This window comes from Aphidius gifuensis, linkage group LG4 (genome assembly GCF_014905175.1).
Source record: "Aphidius gifuensis isolate YNYX2018 linkage group LG4, ASM1490517v1, whole genome shotgun sequence".
Lineage (NCBI taxonomy): Eukaryota > Metazoa > Arthropoda > Insecta > Hymenoptera > Braconidae > Aphidius > Aphidius gifuensis.
In genome coordinates this window covers 17,341,021-17,361,802 of record NC_057791.1, presented here as the reverse complement: position 1 = coordinate 17,361,802, position 20,782 = coordinate 17,341,021, and the positions used below count along the sequence as shown (strand labels likewise).

General features: G+C 24.9%; 2 protein-coding genes and 1 long non-coding RNA gene across 3 annotated transcripts; all 3 read left to right on the top strand.

The window, feature by feature from the left end:
* Positions 1 to 1,018: 1,018 nt before the first annotated feature.
* Positions 1,019 to 1,560, top strand: LOC122855358. Its single transcript, XR_006374064.1, has 3 exons — positions 1,019 to 1,124; positions 1,285 to 1,353; positions 1,458 to 1,560. It is a non-coding gene; the product is annotated as an uncharacterized LOC122855358 (long non-coding RNA).
* A 1,601-nt stretch (positions 1,561 to 3,161) lies between these two features.
* LOC122853996 lies at positions 3,162 to 4,167 on the top strand. The gene is made up of 5 exons (XM_044154407.1): positions 3,162 to 3,190; positions 3,406 to 3,471; positions 3,556 to 3,720; positions 3,810 to 3,957; positions 4,043 to 4,167. Exons 2-5 carry the CDS (start codon positions 3,406 to 3,408, stop codon positions 4,165 to 4,167), a joined length of 504 nt encoding a protein of 167 aa, XP_044010342.1. The 5' UTR covers positions 3,162 to 3,190.
* Positions 4,168 to 4,977: 810 nt separating this feature from the next.
* Positions 4,978 to 6,163, top strand: LOC122853995. Its single transcript, XM_044154406.1, has 5 exons — positions 4,978 to 5,324; positions 5,407 to 5,478; positions 5,566 to 5,718; positions 5,824 to 5,962; positions 6,060 to 6,163. The coding sequence occupies exons 2-5, from the start codon at positions 5,410 to 5,412 to the stop codon at positions 6,161 to 6,163; spliced, it is 465 nt and encodes a 154-aa protein (XP_044010341.1). The 5' UTR covers positions 4,978 to 5,324; positions 5,407 to 5,409.
* The last annotated feature ends 14,619 nt before the right edge of the window (positions 6,164 to 20,782 follow it).

Genomic DNA, 20,782 nt, shown 5'->3' with positions numbered 1-20,782 from the left:
TCTATCAAGTATTTTGTATGCAGTTACTTTGAGTGGAGCAATTATGGTAAATTAAAAATATCAAAAAATTAAAAAAAATATTACAATGTGTTTATAAAAGTTTAATTTTTCTAATCATTGTTATTGTTTGTATTAATTTCAGAAAAAAGCTACGTGGCTGAAATTTTATTTAAATTTTTGTGCAATTGCTTTGAGCATATTTTTTATTGTAGTAGTAAATGTTTGTATTGAAACACTTACGTCTGATGTTTTGTCACCTGTGGTATTGAAGGTGTCAGTGACTATTGCATTGGGTACTTATAAATAATTATATCTAATATCATTTTCATGTTAATTACTTATCAGATTAATTTATATATTTCTTTTTTCAGTTTTTTATTCAGTATGTGTTTTTGTGACGTACATGTATTACCAAGAATTAAAGGAAATCGAAAAAAAGCAACAGATTAAATATCAATTATCAAATATTACTGATAAGAAATCTCAAATTTAAATTATCATATTTTTTTTTTTTAAAGTTTATTATAAAATTTAAACTTATTGTATAAAGAAAAAAAATATTTAATAAAATTTATATGACTTGTATATAAATAATTGTGTACATAAATATATTTTATTATTAATTAATTTTAATTGATATAATTAAATGATTTGATGAACGTTGATTTACGTTTTAATAATAAGTATTTTAATTTTTTGCAAAAAAAAAAAAAAAAAGGAGCTAGATAGACTGGATGCACGATACTATGAATTGCTTGAACGTGTTTTTCATCTTTCTTTCTATTTCCTATTCGTTTTCCGATCTGATCCTTGTGTGTCTATGTGTTGGTCTAAATTCAAACACAATGATAAAATCCTAGTTCCATACTAGTTCAGTAACGCTTGTTCAGTGATTTAACAGTGTGGCGTTGCTTTATTTATTTATATAAATTGTGTAAACATTTTTCTATTACTCATTGCATAAAAAAAAAAAAAATCATTGAGATAATTATTAACGTATTATTAATCATCAATCAATAGTTAATTGAAATTTAGCATATAATAATATTTAATTTTATTTTTTATTTTTGACTGACGCCAAACTACGTGTGGTGTCTTGATTTTCCAATTCACCAACAATTAATGTGAGTAAATAAATAAATAAATCAAAAAATAATAACTAACTGAATTTAAAATTATTTCTATGATGCATCTATAAGATAATAAAAATTTATTTAATAGAAAATATTTATTGCATATTGCACTAAGCAGCTGATATTGTATTTATTTATTGATTTTTTCTAGATGGCATCAGGCACTTGTTGTGGTTATGATCCTCGGAGTGGATCGATATTTATTTTAGTTATCGGTATTGTAAGTATTTATATTATCTCAATAATAAATAAATAGTTAAATTAGCAATTACCAATAATTATAAATTACTAAAAATAAAATATGTATATATTTTTGTTTTATAGATAGTAACTTTGATGTCACCATTCATGGTGTCATTGATGAATGATTATTTGATAATTAAAAACAAAAGGGTAGCATTGAAATTTGATGTCATACCACTGTGCTTGATGATTATCAGTTGTATTGTTCATTTAACAACTTTGTACGGTGCAATTAAGGTAAATTTAAAAGGAAGAATATAAATTAATATTATTTTCTTTTATTTACATGGAATATTTGCTTAGAAAAATAACTGCACATGCGTAGAAGTGCAAATTCTATGTTGAACATGTATGATAAATCTTCTAAACAAAAAGCAACTAATTAGCATGTAAATTTTTTATTTCCAGAGAAAAATAGCATGGATTTTTTCGTATTTAATTTATGGAGGATTTGTTTTCGTTATTTTTGGATATATGTTAATTATGATATTAAATGAAACGCTGAAATCTCATAGTTTATCAAAAAGAGTTTTACTCCTTCAATGGTTCCTCAATTTTTGTAAGTATTATTTTATTAAATTAATATTATTATTTAATAACCTCATCAATTTAATTTATTTATATTTTTGTTTTTTAGCTTTTGTTGTGTTCAGCTATATTGGAGTATATAAATATTACACACAATTAAAATTGGAAAAAAGAAGAGAGACAATTGAAAATATTATCAATGAACAACCAGCATTTGGCTATGATAAATTAACAATTTAATTCAATCACTGATTTATCATTAACTTAATTATTTTTGTCTTATCATTTTCATGTTTTATATTATTTTTTATTAAATAGATTAACTATCATAAATAATTATAAATAAAATTAATAATAATATATCAGCAACTTAGGAATAATAAAAACTAGAATACATTTTTTTTTTTAATATTTGTAATATACCATGATTATTTAACGTTAAAAAAATGAACAATTTTTTTCTAATAAAAAATTATTTATTCATTTATTTATAATCCAAAAAAAATGTTTAAATAAAGTTGGCTCCATAAAAATATAATAATTAATTGATCTGTATTTTACAAAAGCAAGTATATTAATAAATAAAATGTTTCATTATTTTTATTCAATGAATCACCTTATTTCTCAGTATTAATTTCTAAATATATTTAATGAATTTTCTTTTCGCAGTTATATATATAACTACTGATTTTTTTTTTTTTTTATAAATATATATATGTAGGGTAAATTGAAGTTATAGAAAAAATGATGACGTAGCAAACAGCTGCAGAGAACCCTATGACGCACGAAAAAATATCACATATTTTTCTATCTCTATTTTTCATATAAAATAAATAATCTTTTTACTCTTTTTCATTCATTTTTCTAGCTCCCCTTTGATTCAATGTGGGGATGACAAAAACCCCCATGAACATCTAGCATATACAGTCAGTACCGAGTTTCAGCTGTCAGTGTAAGCAAGCTTCTAAAAGTTTTCAATTTTTCTACTATTAATATTTTATAATATTTATTGATAAATTAATTCATAAATATATTAATTATTATTATTAATAATTTTAGTTTAATTCAATTTTTAATTTACAAATAATTTATAATTTAATCAGTTATTAATTAATTCAAATATTAATTTTATTTTTCTAGTGTATCATCCGTAATTTGAGGGATTTTTATATTTTTTTTTTATTTTATTAACAATAAATATTAAGATTATATTGGAATTATTGTTAATAATATATTTTGTTAATTTTTTCAGTTAACATCAAGCCTATGAAGTGGAAAGAAACAAGGTAAATTTATAATCAAACAATTTTTTTAATTTTTTTTTTTTGATATTTTTAGTTCATCTTTGGGTCGATGACAGAGGGGCGTAGCATTTTTTTTTTTTTATATTATGATGATTGTTTACGATTCGAAAATAAATTTGTCGATGAAAATGTGATGTTAGCGTGTGGTTTGGAGCAGTTTTTTATTTTTAAATAAAATTACTTTGAATTTATTTTAGATGGCCGTTAGCTGTTTTTGTTTTGACCTCCGAAAGGGTACTATTATCATTTCATGTATTTTAATTGTGAGTATCAATTAAAAAATTAATTAATTAATTAATAATTATTATTTCTAACATTATTGATAATTTAAATTTTTTAATTTTTAGTTTTTCAACTTGTTTTTAATCCTTCAAGTGATAATAAATCCAAAAACAGAATTTCTTGATAAATTAGAATATGATTCAATGAAAATGCAAGAATCATCATTATTTTATCTACTTGTGACACTAGTAAATGTTATATATGCCACAACTTTGTGGGGTGCAATAAAGGTAATAAAAATTGAATTAATTATTCAAAAAAAAAAATTTATTTATAATTATCTAATTTGTTTTTTGATTATTTTTTTATCTTATTTTAGAAAAAAGCATCTAACCTAGTCGCATTTTTAATATTGACTGGATGTTTTGCAGTCTATTGTATACTTTCAATATTCCTGGAGTTTTTCAGGGATAACCAACCAACAAGAGATATCAAAGTTGAAGTAATTTCTGGGATAATGACCTTTTGTATGTTCAATTAATTATTAAATATCATTTCAGTTCATAAATTATAATTGCCATAATTGTTTAATTTTCTTTTTTCTATTTTCAGTTCTCTGGACATTCTTATTTATTTTTGTATATAAATTTTATAAACAATTACGAAACAATGAAAGTGGAAGTGTTCTCAGTCCGCCAATCGCTTCTCCAGATAGCAATGGACACGCACTAGTTTAATGCTCAATTTTTTTTACTAAAATAATTTTTTTTTTTTTTCATAAACAATTGTCTTAGTTTTATTCTCAATTTTTTTTTCAATATTTTGTGTGTATTTTGTATTTTTATGTATTATTCCAATTATTATTTTTATGTTAATATACAGCTCATGAAAAATTTTAAATAATTTAAAAAAAAAAAACTATTACCAAAGCTCAATAAACAAAAAAATAATTAATCTAAGAATTTCTATTTAAAAAAAAAATAATAATAGTATAAAATATAAATAACAATAATTAATTTTTGTAAAACCTCAATAAATATTTAATAAAATCCATTTAATTTGAATTTGTATAAATAATTGTTTTAAATAATTTAAATTATGTTATTGACATTTAAAAATCCAGTATAAACAGATTGTTTATATTTAAATCTACTACATACTTGTTTGGGAATGAAAAAAAAAAAAACCAAACCGATTCAAATATTACCGCGATCAGCCATTAAAATTTAATATTAACGCATGCGTAGACGATGCACAAGCTTCTTAAATTAAAATGTTTTATTATAATTATAACAGCATGAAAATATTTATAAACATGATTAATCAGCTGACTCATATTACTAAAATGACAATACACAATACACGCTCATAGTTATCTTTGTGTTGATTGTATTATTATGTATACACAAATGAACTATGTATGTATTGCTCGATCTCAGCGCTCATTCTGCCGAAATAGACACAGAGGGTCTTATCTACTAATATACAGGGACCTTGTATATATACATATATATATTTATCTACTAGTCTATTCCAATTTCCAACACTCTTCTCGCTCTTCTCTTTTTTTTTCCAAAGTACATGCCCGGCTCGAGTTGAAACTGACAGCTGATCATACATATTACATCAACTGATCAACAAAACAAGTTGTCTCTCGACAAACGTTAATTGTCTAAATTATAATTATAATTTTGTCGCTTTTTACTTTCATCTTGTGTATAAATATTGTTTAAAAGTTCATGATTATATTGTGTATAAATATTTGAGTTTATGAGGTTAGAAAATAAAACAGTCAACAGTGTATCTTGTCTTGCTAAATCAACATTAAAAAAATAACTGATAACAATAATAACTAAAACACGTGTTATATTATTTGTTAAATATAAATTTTCACGTGAGTAGCTATTTATTAAATTTGTTGATTAAAAAACAATTATTCAATAGCATTAAATTAATTTTTTATAAAATATTTTTAGAAAATGGTTTTGGAAGATTGGTTTGGTGTTAAACTTCGCACAGTCAATATTATTCTTCCAATTTTGGGAATAGTAAGTATATTAATTTATAAATTTATTATTAACAATTGACAAAAAAAAAAAAAAAAATACTATTATTAATTTATTTTTAATTTTTAGATTGTTGTTACTGCAACAATTGGTACAATGCTGTATGAGGGTCTTGATAAAGATGTCGACAATCAATCAAGTACATTACGCTGGTCAGTTAGTGGTTTTCGAATGATTTTTGGATATATTGTTTATGGATTAATTATTTATCGAGCAGTTACGGTAAATATATATAATAATAATGACAAATTATTATTAATTATTAAAATACAAATTTTTAAATTGAATATTATGTTAATTTAAAATTTTAAAAATTATATTTTACAGAAACAAATATCATATTTAATTTTGTGCTCAGCAATGTTGGCTTTCTCATGGGTATTGGCAATATTTCAGCAATTTGATATTTTGGGTTTATCACATGGGCTCAAGGGACTATTCATGATACCTTACGTCACAGGAATTGGTATGTTTTCAATTATTTTATTTTTCTTAAAAACAATTTTTATCTATATCATTATTTTAATTATTAATTTTCTTTTCTTTTTCTTTTTTTTTTTCAGTACTTGATATGTATTTGTTTTGGCTGATAATAGCCTATTATAATTTATTAAAATTCGAGAAAGAATATTCACGTTCACTCAGACCAACTTTCTTGTTTGAATAAATATTTTTATTTATTTTTTTCATATTTATGTCTTGTCTATTTTTAATAATTATAATTATTTATGTTTGTAAATCAATTATGTTTACATTTTTTTGATGAATATTTGTATTGAAAAAAAAAAATTTAAGTTATAAAATAAACTCTTGTTTTCCTAAATAACTTGGCTAAATTATTGGTGGATTTTTTTTATTGGCTTAAATTAAAATTATAGACAAAAATAATAAATTTTTTTATTTTATTTGTTCATGACCATGACGAAAATGGTAACTGTTATACTCAGGTTAATTTATCTAAGACATAAGATTTAAAAAAAAAAACAAAAAAATAACTATGAAGATTCGAACGAGAAAGTATTAATCCCTCACAATCCCCCAGGAATAAACACGTACATACACAAACATTGCCAGAAGCAAAGAGGGGTAACAAAGTACCCTATTAACTCGAATACTCACGGGCCATAGGTCGTTTCAAACATCTCTTCCACCAGCATATCACACCAACTGTTTTCAGCTCCAGTTTGCCTTCGAATCGACTTTTTTTTTCCTCTTTATTTTATTCCCTTTTTTTTTTCTGACACACACAACTCTTCTAAGAACTTTAATACTCAATGTTTCTCCCTTTTTACTAATCAACTCTTGTGCACCAGTCTAACGACACTCTCAGGATCAAAGAAAATAATAATAAAAAAAAAATTAAATGGTTTTTTCTTGTCATTGACAATGATCAAGTATCACAATGAAATAAATACTAATGTCAAGTAAATCACGCAATGAAAATATATTATTTTTTTTAAAAAAAAAAAAAACTTTAAAATGTATAAAATCAGCTAAAAAAATTTTTTTTTTTATTTATTTTAATGATATCATCATAATATTGATAATCTTTTAGACTTGATGGTATTTTTTTTTTTTACTTTCTCTTTGAGACAATAATAGTATCTTTGGAAGAAAAAAAAAATAAATAAAAAAAAAACGTAAGATCAAAAAGTAGAGTTTATTTTTTTCTCAATGATAAGCTCAATTTTGCGACCCTAGTTTATCCGATCAACCGATAACCTCTATCAAAGATCCCTGGACTTGTGATACCCACACTTACTTACATTCATGAAAATCTTGACTATATATACACCCACATGTTTACTCTGCAATATTTTTTTTTTTTTATTATTTCTCACACTTTTAGCATCCCTTTGAATGTCCACCGGCAATTTTGACTTTCTGTTATAGCCTGTTAAATGAACTTGCTTATACTTTTATCACCAAAAGGGGTCTATTTTGATCTGATACAGATAAATGTTGTCATCAAAATTTACGAGTTATCGAAATAAAATATATATATATTTAAAAAAGAAAAGTTTAATCCAATCAGTGTAAGAATATTGTTTATATATATATACAAAAAATAAAAAGCAATCTCTCTTTGAATATTTATAAGAGAATTAAATTTATAAAAATAAAAATTATGTGTCTGTATGACTCGATTGATGATTAACCCTTGTGGTGGTTTAAACATCAGGTAATTAAAGCAATACCATGAGCCACTGAATTCATCTTTCTTTATTATATATTTTTAAAAATAAGAAAAAAAAAAAAAGGACAGAGATGCAGTCAACCGCACAACGACAAGTGGAATGCAGTTTTGCAGTGAAGGATAAAAAATAAAAAATAAATATAAGTGAGGAGGTATATACAGACTGATGGTATAGAAGAGTAAAAGAAAAGTAAAAATATACTTCACAAGATTGAAATAAAAAAATAAAAAATGTTAAAAATAAAAAGGATATGCTCGACTGATCGGACGAAGAAGAAGAAGCAAAAAAAAAATTAAAATGAAAAAAGAAAAGAAAAAAAATTTAAGGTGGAGAATAGGTGGATGGTTCTTCTTGCCCGGTAGCACTTTCCCAAACCATCGCCATTAATAACCACTGAGATTATATGCTGTTGGTTAGAATACATATATGAAATTCAAGATAGAAAGAGAGATGATCATATGCGTAACCAGACTCTTGGGATCCATTTAATATCGCTTACTTTATATCATGAGATAGATCCGGCCCCGCAAACCATCATCTCGACTATTTGATAATTTCAGTGGAATGTGCACAAGTAAGACATGCTGGTATCTGTGCCAGTAAATTCTTTCTTTTCATCATTTTAACATGACAGTCAATTGAAAATATAAAAGCACTGTTTTTAAATTTTTAAAATATATATTGTCATGTTGTTAATATGATAATAAACATGCCAAAAAAAATCAAATAGTCATTTGTAAATTAAAATTGAAAAAGGCATTATCATGTCAATAATAGCTGATATATATTTTAAAATATAATCATCATCATCATGATAGTTGTGGTTAAAGTGAGATGATATAAAGAGGTATTAAACAAGAGAGAAAGAGATAAAGATAAATACTTTGCTCCCAGGAATAGCGATGTGTTTGTCCTTGGCACCGATTTCATATACCCAACTTCTTCGACACGTACTGGGGTTACTCGTTTATCAATCGCACGTTCACGTGACATTTTGGCTGAGTTATCTTTCGTTTGTGGTACGGACGTTTTATCCTGACTTGAATACTCAATTTATTTTATACCCTATGACCCCTTCACTGCATTCATATCATTCATTCAAAAAAAATAACAAAAAAAATAATACCAAAATTCATAATTTTAAAAAGACAAAATAATATTCAATAGACTCAAGTGATGTATCAAATATTTTTGATTATATTCCCATGACTGCTTAGCTGTTAAACTCAAAATGATAAATATTTTTATACTTTTTTATTTTTTTTTGTAAATATATATGTGAATATTTTTAAAATTTTTTCAACGTTCGTTACGCTGACTAAATCAGAGGTATTTTTCTACATCAAAAACAATGGTAAATAATTCGTGGTGCCAAGAATATATATATTTTACTATTATTTTCTGCTACGTACGCTTACTGATTGGTTATACCAACGATTTTCCGCCCTGACGAACTTGACGGGTATATTGTAATCTGTTGAACGATTCATTGCTCTGGTCTTTAGCATTGAAAAATAAAATATAATTTTTTTTATTCATTTTTCTCACAAAGAAACTTCATCAAAAAACATAAAATGAAAGATACAAAAAAATAATGAAAATTGTTTTTAAAATAAAATGCCAAGAATAACAAGAAAAAACATTTTAAGGAATATTTGGTTCTTCATCAGTGAACACACTGGCCCATTACGCACATATTCTTCCAATAGTTATATATATATTTTTGAAATGAAAAAAAAATATAAAATCATGTTAAATCATAGCAGTCTCACAAACATCAACTTGTTCAACAAAAATAATATTTTTCGTTCAATTGGTTTATTCTCTACTGACTTTTATAATTCATGACATTGTAGTGACATCAAGCTGAATGAGAAAAACTTTTCAGTGTAGAATAACACATTCCATCATGAGATATCAACAAAAAAAATATATATCCAAGAGTGAAGGAAAGATAAAATAAAAAAATAATAAAAATATTATAAAAAATAAAAGTGCGGTGTGTTCACAGAGGCAAACTGTTCATCCGTAACGTAATTGTTTTTGACGCAGTAATTTTACAGTGTCGTGGATACACGTCCAGTCGTTTTCAGGGTGCGCGATCTCTCAGCGTGTGCCCCACGGCCCAACTTGATGCGAAGTGTCGTGATAACTGCGTACGAAATAATTTTTTTTTTTTTAAACATTTTATAATCACGTGAATTTCAGTATCTCAGATGCGTTTTAATTTAACGCAACTATTTACCTCACATTTCTTTCTTGTGACGTATAAATCCATGTGATTTTTTTTTTTCCACAACAGTGTAACTTAACAACAACAAAGATTGAGAAAAAAAATAATAAATAAATGAAATAAAAAAGAGTTTGGGGAGGAGAGCTAAAGTTGATATGTTGAGGAGAAGCTGCACCGCCTGAAGGTAATATAATTTTATTCTTCATAGTTTTTTTTTTTTTTTAATTTGTATTTTTATTCTTTGTTGAATAGCCTCCGTGATTTCGAAGGCTCATATGCAAGCTTGTGAATTGCAAGCGCGCAATGTTCACCATTGCATATGGACACCATCAGCCTTGCTTGGAATATTGCCCTCAAGACATTTGCGATTTAATGCCAGTTTTGCTTCTCGTCGATTCTCTCTTATATATATATTTTATGTATATATATATTAAAACTCACTCCACATGCATGCAAAATATATTTCCAATCATCCAATAACCATAACCGTATAGATTTCAATCCATATGACAAGTTGAGACAAGCTTTGCTGAGATACACCACCAAGTGCAGTATGTAATGATTTAACCAAAGATTTCATGTACATTTAAGATTAAAAATAATCATACCTTCAAACGTGTTATTAATTTTTCATCGAGTGTTTCATTAAAAGAAATAATAATTTATTAAATGCATTTTTTTTTTTTTTTTGATTTTGTAAAATTCAAAGAGGATTTAATTTTGCTATGCTATCAAATTTTTTTTTTTTTTTAATTTTCTATGCCATCTGGAGTAATTAAAATAAAAAATTTATATTTTAAAATATTAAAATTTAGTTGAAAATACTATTGGTAATATTTACAGGCTCAGCGGAAGATATGATACGAGTTTTTATTGTCTAAAGAAAATACTGACCTTAGGCAAAAAGACTAACAAAACATAGTGTGAAAAAAAAATTAAAAAATCAATATTAATAATGATGATAATATACAAAAGAGATTCTTGGACACTGTATGAAAAGATAAAAAAAAAAATAAAAATAAAAAGTTGTGTATTTTGGAAACGCACGGAGTGTCTCCTTGTTTATGTTTTTTTTTTTTTCTCATTCTATCTTTCTCAAATGATACTACAACTCACTTTGTTGTTTACTCTTTTATAATTTTTTTTTCATCATGCATTTTAATTTAAAATAAAATGTATTATATTGTATTTGCAAGAAAAAATTATGGATTGATATAAAAACTCAATTGTGAATAAAATAAATAAATTTAATAGAAATAAATATAAAAAACAAAATAAAATACCTTGTAAGTAGACAGCTCCTCGCCAACTGATTGTTACATGATGTTTCATGAACGACTCCAAAAAAAAAAAAAATTATTTTAATAATAAAAGTCCGCGAAATTTGTATTTTCGCGGCGAATAAAATTTTAAATTTAATTCAAAATGGCTGACGATAACAATGGCGTTTTGATTTTTTTTTTTCCGTTCGTGGGGGGGCTAAGTACTACGAGTGAGAGACAAAACTATTAAAAAAGGACACCGAATAGGGAAAATCTTAATCAATCAATAAAAAATCGAAGCACATCAAATACACCAAAATAATAATTTAATTTAACCGATTGTATTGTTCACTGTTTATAATGATCAAATTTAATATATTTTTATTAATTAATATCCGATTAAAATAATCTCAAGGACGCTCCGAAATTTGGTGAAAAAAAAAAGTTTCACGGCGTCCTTTTTTATTTTCCACATTACACAAAATATACAATATAAACACAAAAAATATTAACACAACCGTATTCACCGCGATTTAAAGATTAAGATGAATATATTTTTATTGATTGATTGATATTTTTAATTACTAAAATTATAAACAATATTGGGGACCGATATGAGCGTGGGCGGCAGCTGCGCAATAATAAAATGAACTACTCCTTTTTTTTTTTTTTTGCAAGTGCGACAACTGCAATGGCGCGAGAGAGAAAAACAAAGATGGATGTCAAAAATGACCAATTAAAATATAAATAATAATTAAACAACAATAACTATAAAAAAAGTATAAATAAATAATAATTCAAATAAAAATTAAATGAAGATATTGAATAAAGAATTAATATAAAATAGTTAAATATTTTTTTTATAATTGTTGATAATGTCGGATTTATTTATTATTGATAATGTCGGATTGGCGCAATTTTTTTTATTATTTATTTAAATTATGGTAATGAGGCAATTCGCCATTATCGATAAAAAAACCAAACTTTATAAAAAAAAATTAACAATAATTAAAAAATTAAATAAATAAAATTAAAATTCATTTTAAACATTTTGACTTGGTTTAATAATTTTTAATTAAAAAATTAGTTTGATTTTATTTTAATTTCAGTTTTCAATAATTTAAATTTTAATTGGTCATTTTTGGCATCCATATTTGTTGCTCTCTCTCGCGCCATTGCAGTTGTCGCACTTGCAAAAAAAAAAAAAAAGGAGCAGTTCATTTTATTATTGCGCAGCTGCCGCCCACGCTCATATCGGTCCCCAATATTGTTTATAATTTTAGTAATTAAAAATATCAATCAATCAATAAAAATATATTCATCTTAATCGCGGTGAATACGGTTGTGTTAATATTTTTGTTTTATATTGTATATTTTGTGTAATGAAAATAAGGACGCGAAGCCTGAAATTTTTCACTAAATTTCGGCCCTTGAGATTATTTTAATAATTAATAAAAATATATTAATTTGATCATTATAAACAGTGAACAATACAATCGGTTAAATTAAATTATTATTTATTTGATGTGCTATTTTTTTTGATTGATTAAGATTTTCCCTATTCGGTGTCCTTTAATAATTTTTCTCTCTCAGTACTTAGCCCCCACGAAAAAAAAAAATCACAACGCCATTGTTATCGTCAGCCATTAAATTTAAAATACAAAATACAAACAACTTTTATTATTGAATTTTTTTTTTTTTTTAACATTGAGTAATTATTTATTAAAAAAATTTTTTTATTATTAAAACGCGTGTGTAGTAAATCAATTAAACTGAATTTTTTTTTTTTTTTTTTTTTGGAGTTAGTTATGAAAAATTGGCTGGCCAGTTTGAAGATGTCTGCTCATACGGTATGTTATTTTGTTTTTGATATTTATTTTAATTAAATAATATATATTTTACGTTTCATTAATTTTTTTTTGGAGTAAAAAAAATAAAATAACAATTTAATTTAATTTAAAAAAATTCAACACAATAAAATTAGCCAAATGTTTTAGTTTTCAATAAAAATTAAATTAAAAAATATAATAATATAAAACAAATTCATGAAAATTAAATAATAAAATGAGTGGAATGTAAGAAATATAGATATGATAAAAAAAAAGAAACAAAGAGCCCGCGAGGTTGTATACACCAACTTGTATTTTTATTTTTATTTTTTTCCATGCGGTGCTTTGCAACATACATTCGTGTATCATTATTATTATGAATATTGATTTTTTTAATTTTTTTTCTTACACTCTTATTCTTTTTGTCTAAGGTCAGTGCATTTCCAAGTAAATACAAAAAAAAAACATATTTTATTTAATGACCACACCAAGCCAAATGTTCAATATAATTATTATATAAAAAAAAAAAAAAAAGAAACAATCCAAATAATTTTTAGAAGAAAAATAAAATAATAAAAAAAAGGGTTATATTCAATTTAAATCTAGGGTATACACGGTGAGGTACTGGTTATATGTATAGATCAGCACCTCTGGGAAAAGATGGGATTACGTGATAGACCGCGTGTCGAAAATAGAAATATAATCTGATTGGCTCATTGTGCCTCAAGCACAGTTAAATCCCATTCGTTATCTCACACAAAACTACCAGTGTCAAAAGTCTTATTCTCATCCTGTTTGTTATTATATTTTTTTATTTTTATCAATCTTTAATTTATTTTTATTTGACTCTTATATATATCTATGTGTGTTGCTTTAATTTTAATTTTTTTTTTTTTCTTATAATAAATCCTTCTGGCACCAATTTTACATGGCCTTCATAATTATTTATCTCGCTCTGTTCAAATCCATCAGCTGGGTTCGATGATCCTCATGGCAATTGGATCTTAAAATTATGATAAACATTTATTTGCGATTAACAACTGAATTGACAATTGTTTTTTTTTTTTTTTTTAAATAAATAAATAAATTCTTTTGAGAGTATTAATAATGATATTGTCATTTAAAATGATTATATTATATTTATATATCCGTATATTATATTTTTAGGGTTTATTTAATGCTTGTAAAATGATCGGAAAGCCATTTTAATGTATCTTCAGTTTGGGTTGTAACATTTACAAGTGACCAATGGTGATCGTAAAGAAATTAGAGGGACAATAATAGCTTTCCGGGTCGATTGCTTTCCGTTAAACATACATCTTTCTTTAGTTTTGTATACTCCCCCAAAAACTGCGTATATAATGTTCAACTATAAATAAATGGTCATTTTACATTGGACACAGATTTACGTAATAATTTCATATAAATCCTTTTAATAAAAACGGAAATACGCTTGTCATACTTATTGGATATTAAAGCCACAATTTAAATCTAATAGTTAAAATAAAAAAATACATATAAATAAATGTATTTTAAAATAAATATTTATACATTTAATATAACGTAAATTTTAACAAACTATATATAAATACAATATCTTGATTTTGTAATTGTATTGAATGACGTGTTTGTACTGTCATAGTGAAATATACATTTGCAATCAGTGATGTGACCATCTGTCCGTGGAAAATTCATTTGAGTGGTTTATTGTGTAAATGGTTAAACTGCATTCAAACATTTTATGTATGCATAATATATATATGTATATTTGATGCTTAAGTGTATCAATATATATATTGATTCATTGATTTCAATGAGACAACAATTTGAAATTTTAATTAATAATCCAACGAATCATATATATGACACAAACGTAAACTTCAATATCACAAATTAATTTAATTTTTGTTGATGATAATTGAGGAATTTATAAAATTTTCCATCAATTTTATCTTGTCAATTGTTTATTATAATAAGTGAGTTAATTTTATTAGCTACAATTATTTATTCTATTTATTATTGAATATAATTGTTATTGGAAAAAAAAGAGAGACATCAGAAAATAAATATAATAACTAGACTATGGCTATTGATTGATCAACATTGTCACTGAATTAGACTGTAGCAAGATGAGCATATTGATTGGCAATCAGTGTCATACCAGCTACAGTGTAATTTCCACACGATATACTTGTTTCTAAAAATTCCATCAATAAAAAAAAATCCATATGAAAATTCTCAAAATATCTCCTTAAAATATTTTCTCATTTATATATTTTTTTATTTTTGAGAATTCATTAATCGATACTAGTATAATAATTTTTTGAGCTGTAGATTATTGTATATTTTTTTCTCATGAACATTAGAAAATTTTTGGTAATGTAGTTGAAACCAGACGTACTATGAAGATTCAGAAAAAAGGGGATCCAATCAATCAGCCACAAATCAGTATGCATAGCACGTACAACTAATACTCTTTCATCATATTCATTTTGATCATACACCCCTTTTTTTATTTTTTTTTTACAAGCTTCACAGCCAACTGTAAATGCATTCAATATTTTTGATGATTTTGTCTCTGTCTCTTTTTTATTTTATTTTTAAATTCAAATTTCATGGTATGGGAAAAAAATATTTCTATTAAATTACGTCAATGGTAAAATTTTTAAATTTCATAATTTTGATGTTATACAATAATTACGTATGAATTTTATAAAAATATTTAGATATTGATTTTATTTTTTTTTTCATGTTAACTAAAGTTACTTTGGTGTTAGTCAATTACTTGAAAAATAATGACAACTTGACAGCTCAGTAAATTGACAAGCGAATAACATATTTTTTTAATTCGAAAAAAAAAAAAGAAGAAATTGAATTATTTATCAAAAATAAAAATAACTTTGTGTGTGTGAATGTCATCAATTGATGTGTAGCATCGTTTGACCTTGTTTGAAATAGTTGTTAATTTAAAAATATAAAAAAAAAGAGAGAATGGTAAATGTTAAATGGTCATATAACTGATCAGACGTTGTTGCCACAGGGTAAATACGTCTTTTGTACCAACTATCGTGTATCGAGATGACAGGTCAGAAACGAGAAAATACGTAATCCGGATTATCAAGAGATCCGCTTAGTAAACTGGAGACACTTGCGTCCGCGAGCTATATTATATGACGATACCGCAAACTTGCCTGCGGTTATTTTTTTTATTTTTTTTTCCTCTTATAAAAAAAAAATATATAAATAAAAAGATTAAAAGTTTTTCAAGGTTTGAAAATTGCTTGAATAGTTTATCGTGGTTTACCAACTATTGAATAATATATATATTTAATTGAAAATTTTTACATATTTATTTGAATACTTTGTGAAGGTTTGAAATTTTACGTTTTTTTAGATTTTTTTTTCCCTTTTTTTTTCATGGTTAATAAATAATTAATAAATGTTGAATAATAATAGTAAATTTAAGCCACAAACGATGCATTAAAAAAAGTAAAATAATAAATAAAAAAAAATATGAAGGAAAAGCTTTTGAGAAGATTTTGTCTCTAAAAGCCCTTTTTGCAGCGTTTCATTAGCTTGAAATCCAATAGCCATTGTTTACATTGGCAAACAACGAGATAATAAAATAAAAAGCGAGAGTTTTTTTTTAAAAATGCCAACAAGCACCATATTGCATACGGTTTTTTAATTTTATTTTTACCATCTTTTATACATAGACTAAAAATTTATATATAAACTACTTAATCTTGCTATCAAACTATCTTGTTTATTATTATTTTAAGAATTTTTTATTTTATAAATAATAATTTTTAAAAATACACATATACTATATAAAAATATAAAATAAATTTACGCACAGTTAAAATACAATTTAAACCCTCCACATGACAAACCACGCTGTCAAAATAGATAACGTTCGGGGTAAGTAACCCCAAAGTTAAAATCCACCCTTGTCTATGCGGAAAGGAAGCGTGTTATAACATATACGTCCATTCACTTTGAGTTAACGTGAAAAAAAAAAAAAGAAAGGGGTTGAATATTTGCCAGGGGGGTGCATTATAGTCAAAAGAATTTTTTCTCACTGAATCGATCAAATATTTTCATCGACAATACTAAATATTAAAACGACCTCAATTTTTATCAAAATAAATTTTTTTTTTAATTGAATTATATTATTTATTTACTTAATCAATCATTTTGATTTTTTTTTTTTGTTTAAATTATATCAATTGTAGGCAGTAATAAGCCCCTCTATTGTTTTGAAAATAAGGGATGATCTTAACTGTTCCTGGATGTCATATCAACCCTTTTATTACTGAACCGGATGACTGTAACTATCTAACGTGACAACATTAACGTTACCACGTGACTTTATTCATCATGTGTAATTATTTTATATGTTGAATTCACTGAGGATGAATATATGAAAATAGTTTGTATGTGGATTATGGTGAATTGCAATATTAGGGAGTTACTTGATCAACTTTTCTGGTCACGCTGGGTATTTTTGAATATTTTTAATTACATAATACACAATAATAACGTGTTATTGTCTCTAAACTAAATAGATTAAATTGTCATATTAAATTTTGTAACATCTTGTTGTTGAATTAAAAAATTTAATATTTCTTTTTTTCAAATAAAATTGACAACAGCGTTGTATTTATGTATATAAATATTTAAAATTATTATTTTTTTTTTATCGATAGTTTGTTTTTATTTATTTTTTTTTTTGATAATAATAGAAACTTAAAATATATATTTAAAATTCAATGACTGTTAAAATACATGCAGGAAATGTTTACTTGATTTTTTTCCCACGAACTTAATATGGTAGCCGAACTGCCAATCCGCATTAACGATACACACCTTAATAAGGTAAAATAAAAGTTTTTTTTTTAATAGTAGATAACACACTGCAAGTTTTAAAAATTGATTGTTGATATTTATAATTTTTTAAACTTGAAAAACAAATCAACAGCAACATGAAAAATTGATGTAGAAAAAAAAAAAAAAAAAGACAAGAAACTTCATGATACACGTGTTTGCCATTTAGATTACTCAATCATTTTTTTTATTTTTAATTTGAGGAAACTAATTATAATTAATTGCATAATGCATGTTTATTCTTTTAAAAAACGATTAATTTCTCACTTATAATTTGTTCCATGAATCAAACAATTATTTATGATATCAATTACTTGTAATTTTTAAAATGTAATAAACATTTTTTCTTTTTTATATCACCTTTATTATTTGTACGTTTAAATAATGACAGTAATAATGTTGATGATTAAATTAAATAATAAGATATAAAAAATTCTGTTAAAGTCAAAAAATTTTATAGAGATAGGGGAACAAGTCTGTTTTGTAGATAAAGAGGGGGTGAGTAACTGGGGTGCAACTACTTAGCATATTACTCACAGTGTATATATTCCAAAGTCTCCCACAAACTCTCATACAGGATTCAGAACACTTCTCGGTTACTTTGCCACTAGTACACCACGTTTATTCTCTCCGTACAGTATTATCAATATGATAACTAAAAAATAATAATGAAAAAATAAAAAAATAAAATTTAACAAGTATCAATTATCATAGTTTTAAAATAATTGATTGAAAAATTTAATTCAAGTATATATAAATGAGAGCTCTTACTAGTAATTGATAGGAAAAAAATATATAATATATTTTATAGTAATTGAATTTGTTGAGTGTGTGCTGGAGGCTCTGATGTGATTGCGAAAATGTTTGACCGTTTGAAGAAATGAAAGTGAAAAATTCTAGTGTATGTTTATTTTTAATTTTTTAATTTTTCTTTCAAGTATTTATTTCTATCAATAATTTTTGTTTAAAATGTTTCTTTAAGCTGTTGGCATCAAAATGGGAAATAAAAAAAATAAATTATTTGAATTTTATATATTTTTTAAGTGATTAGGAAAAATCAAACAATTTAACAGTGGATTTGTTTACACAATGGCGTTATTTTTTGTCACCATTAAAAAGTTTTTTTTTAGTAATTTATTCAGAGGACAGAAACTTGGCACACACGCTAATTGACCATACAGCCAAGATAGCTGTGCGGTTCATTTTATCGGTGCCATCCATAACGAGACAATATACATATACATTGAGACACATACATTGACGGTATTCCCCACTGTATAACGTAAGTTTTTAATGTCGATAAAATGCTCCATTAAGCAGATTTTGGCTCCTTGCTACACATTGTTTCAACAAATGATATCAATACTTTTATTATTATGAAGCTTTTTATTTTTCAAATCTTGGATTTAATTTATTAGCATGTTTACAGGTAATAAATAACTTATCATAATGTAAAAACAACAAGATTGTATCACCATTGTGAAAAAAAAAAGTTATCTTTTTGACTAATTTGTTGCCAGTGAATTAATACTTTTTTTCGATTTTATTTTTAATTGTAATAGCAATTAAATTTATTGAATTTTTATTGTTAAAAAAAAGTTAGCGTTTTGATAAGTCGAATTTAAAAAATATATTTTATGTTTTTTATATATATGTGATCATGTATTCCATAAAACATAGATATTTAGTATCTAATCTTTTATTGTAAGATACTGTTAATGAAGAAAAAAATAATGTACACATTCTTAAATACTTTTATTTATTTTTAATGCTGAATTGATATTTTTGAAATGACTCAACATGTGAATGATGATTCGCTTTAACAGGTAATCATTGAATTTTTCGGGAAGCGGTAAATTCACTCTTTCTATCATGTCCATACTGATTGCCAATTTCTTAGATAAAAGATCAAATCTTCATTCAGATATTGTTCATTACGGTAAACATCGCTAAGGTTAGCTTCAACGAATTTCAGCAAATTCATTTCATTGGCAACATCTTCCCTCAACGTAAATACCAGTTCTTCAAATTCTTCTGTCCTATTAATAATCATGGCAGACTCGTTAGTGAGAATGAAGTCCACAGTTTCATTATTTTTGTTTGAGTTATCATTAATGAAATATCCCAGATATTTTATTCTATTCAAATAAGATAACTTTTGCTGAAATAATAAAAAAAATCAATGAAAAGATTTAAAATTAACAATAACGAATATATGTATTTATATTTACTGTTCTCAAATAAATTTTATCTTCAATTGATTTATTTATCGACTGTTGTTGAAGAGTATAGTTGTATATATATTCCTGGAATATTTTTGAAGGAAACATCTTTTCAGTTATTTCGTAGTCGAGAATTTTTCTTTTTTGCTGCTGATTAATGATAGTTTGATTTTTCAAAGCTTTTAAATCATCCACCAAAACTTGGCGAAATTTAATTTCTAATTTAGTTGAATCATAAATAAATTCAGAAATATTTTTATTTACTCTGTTGATAGTTTCCATTAATTGAAATTTTTCATTATTCCAATACTCAATGGCTTTATCCCATCTTTGTTCAATACGATTTATGACAATGTGAATATTATTCTGTAAAAATTACAAGTATATTAGTAACAATAACAATATTATAAAATAGAAAATAAATCAGTCAACTGATACTAACAGCAGTCCATAATTCAGGTAGCATTTCATAACATAAATTATCATTGCTTATTTGTCCAGTTGCTGGATCTGGAACTTTGCAGTATTTTGTAGAAACATTACAAATATCTGTAGCACCGTATTCTTCGTTTATGTCGTCATTAATGTTACATCCAATTTTTTTACATTCTCCATTTATACACATGTCATCAGTAGAATCAGTATCATTTCCACA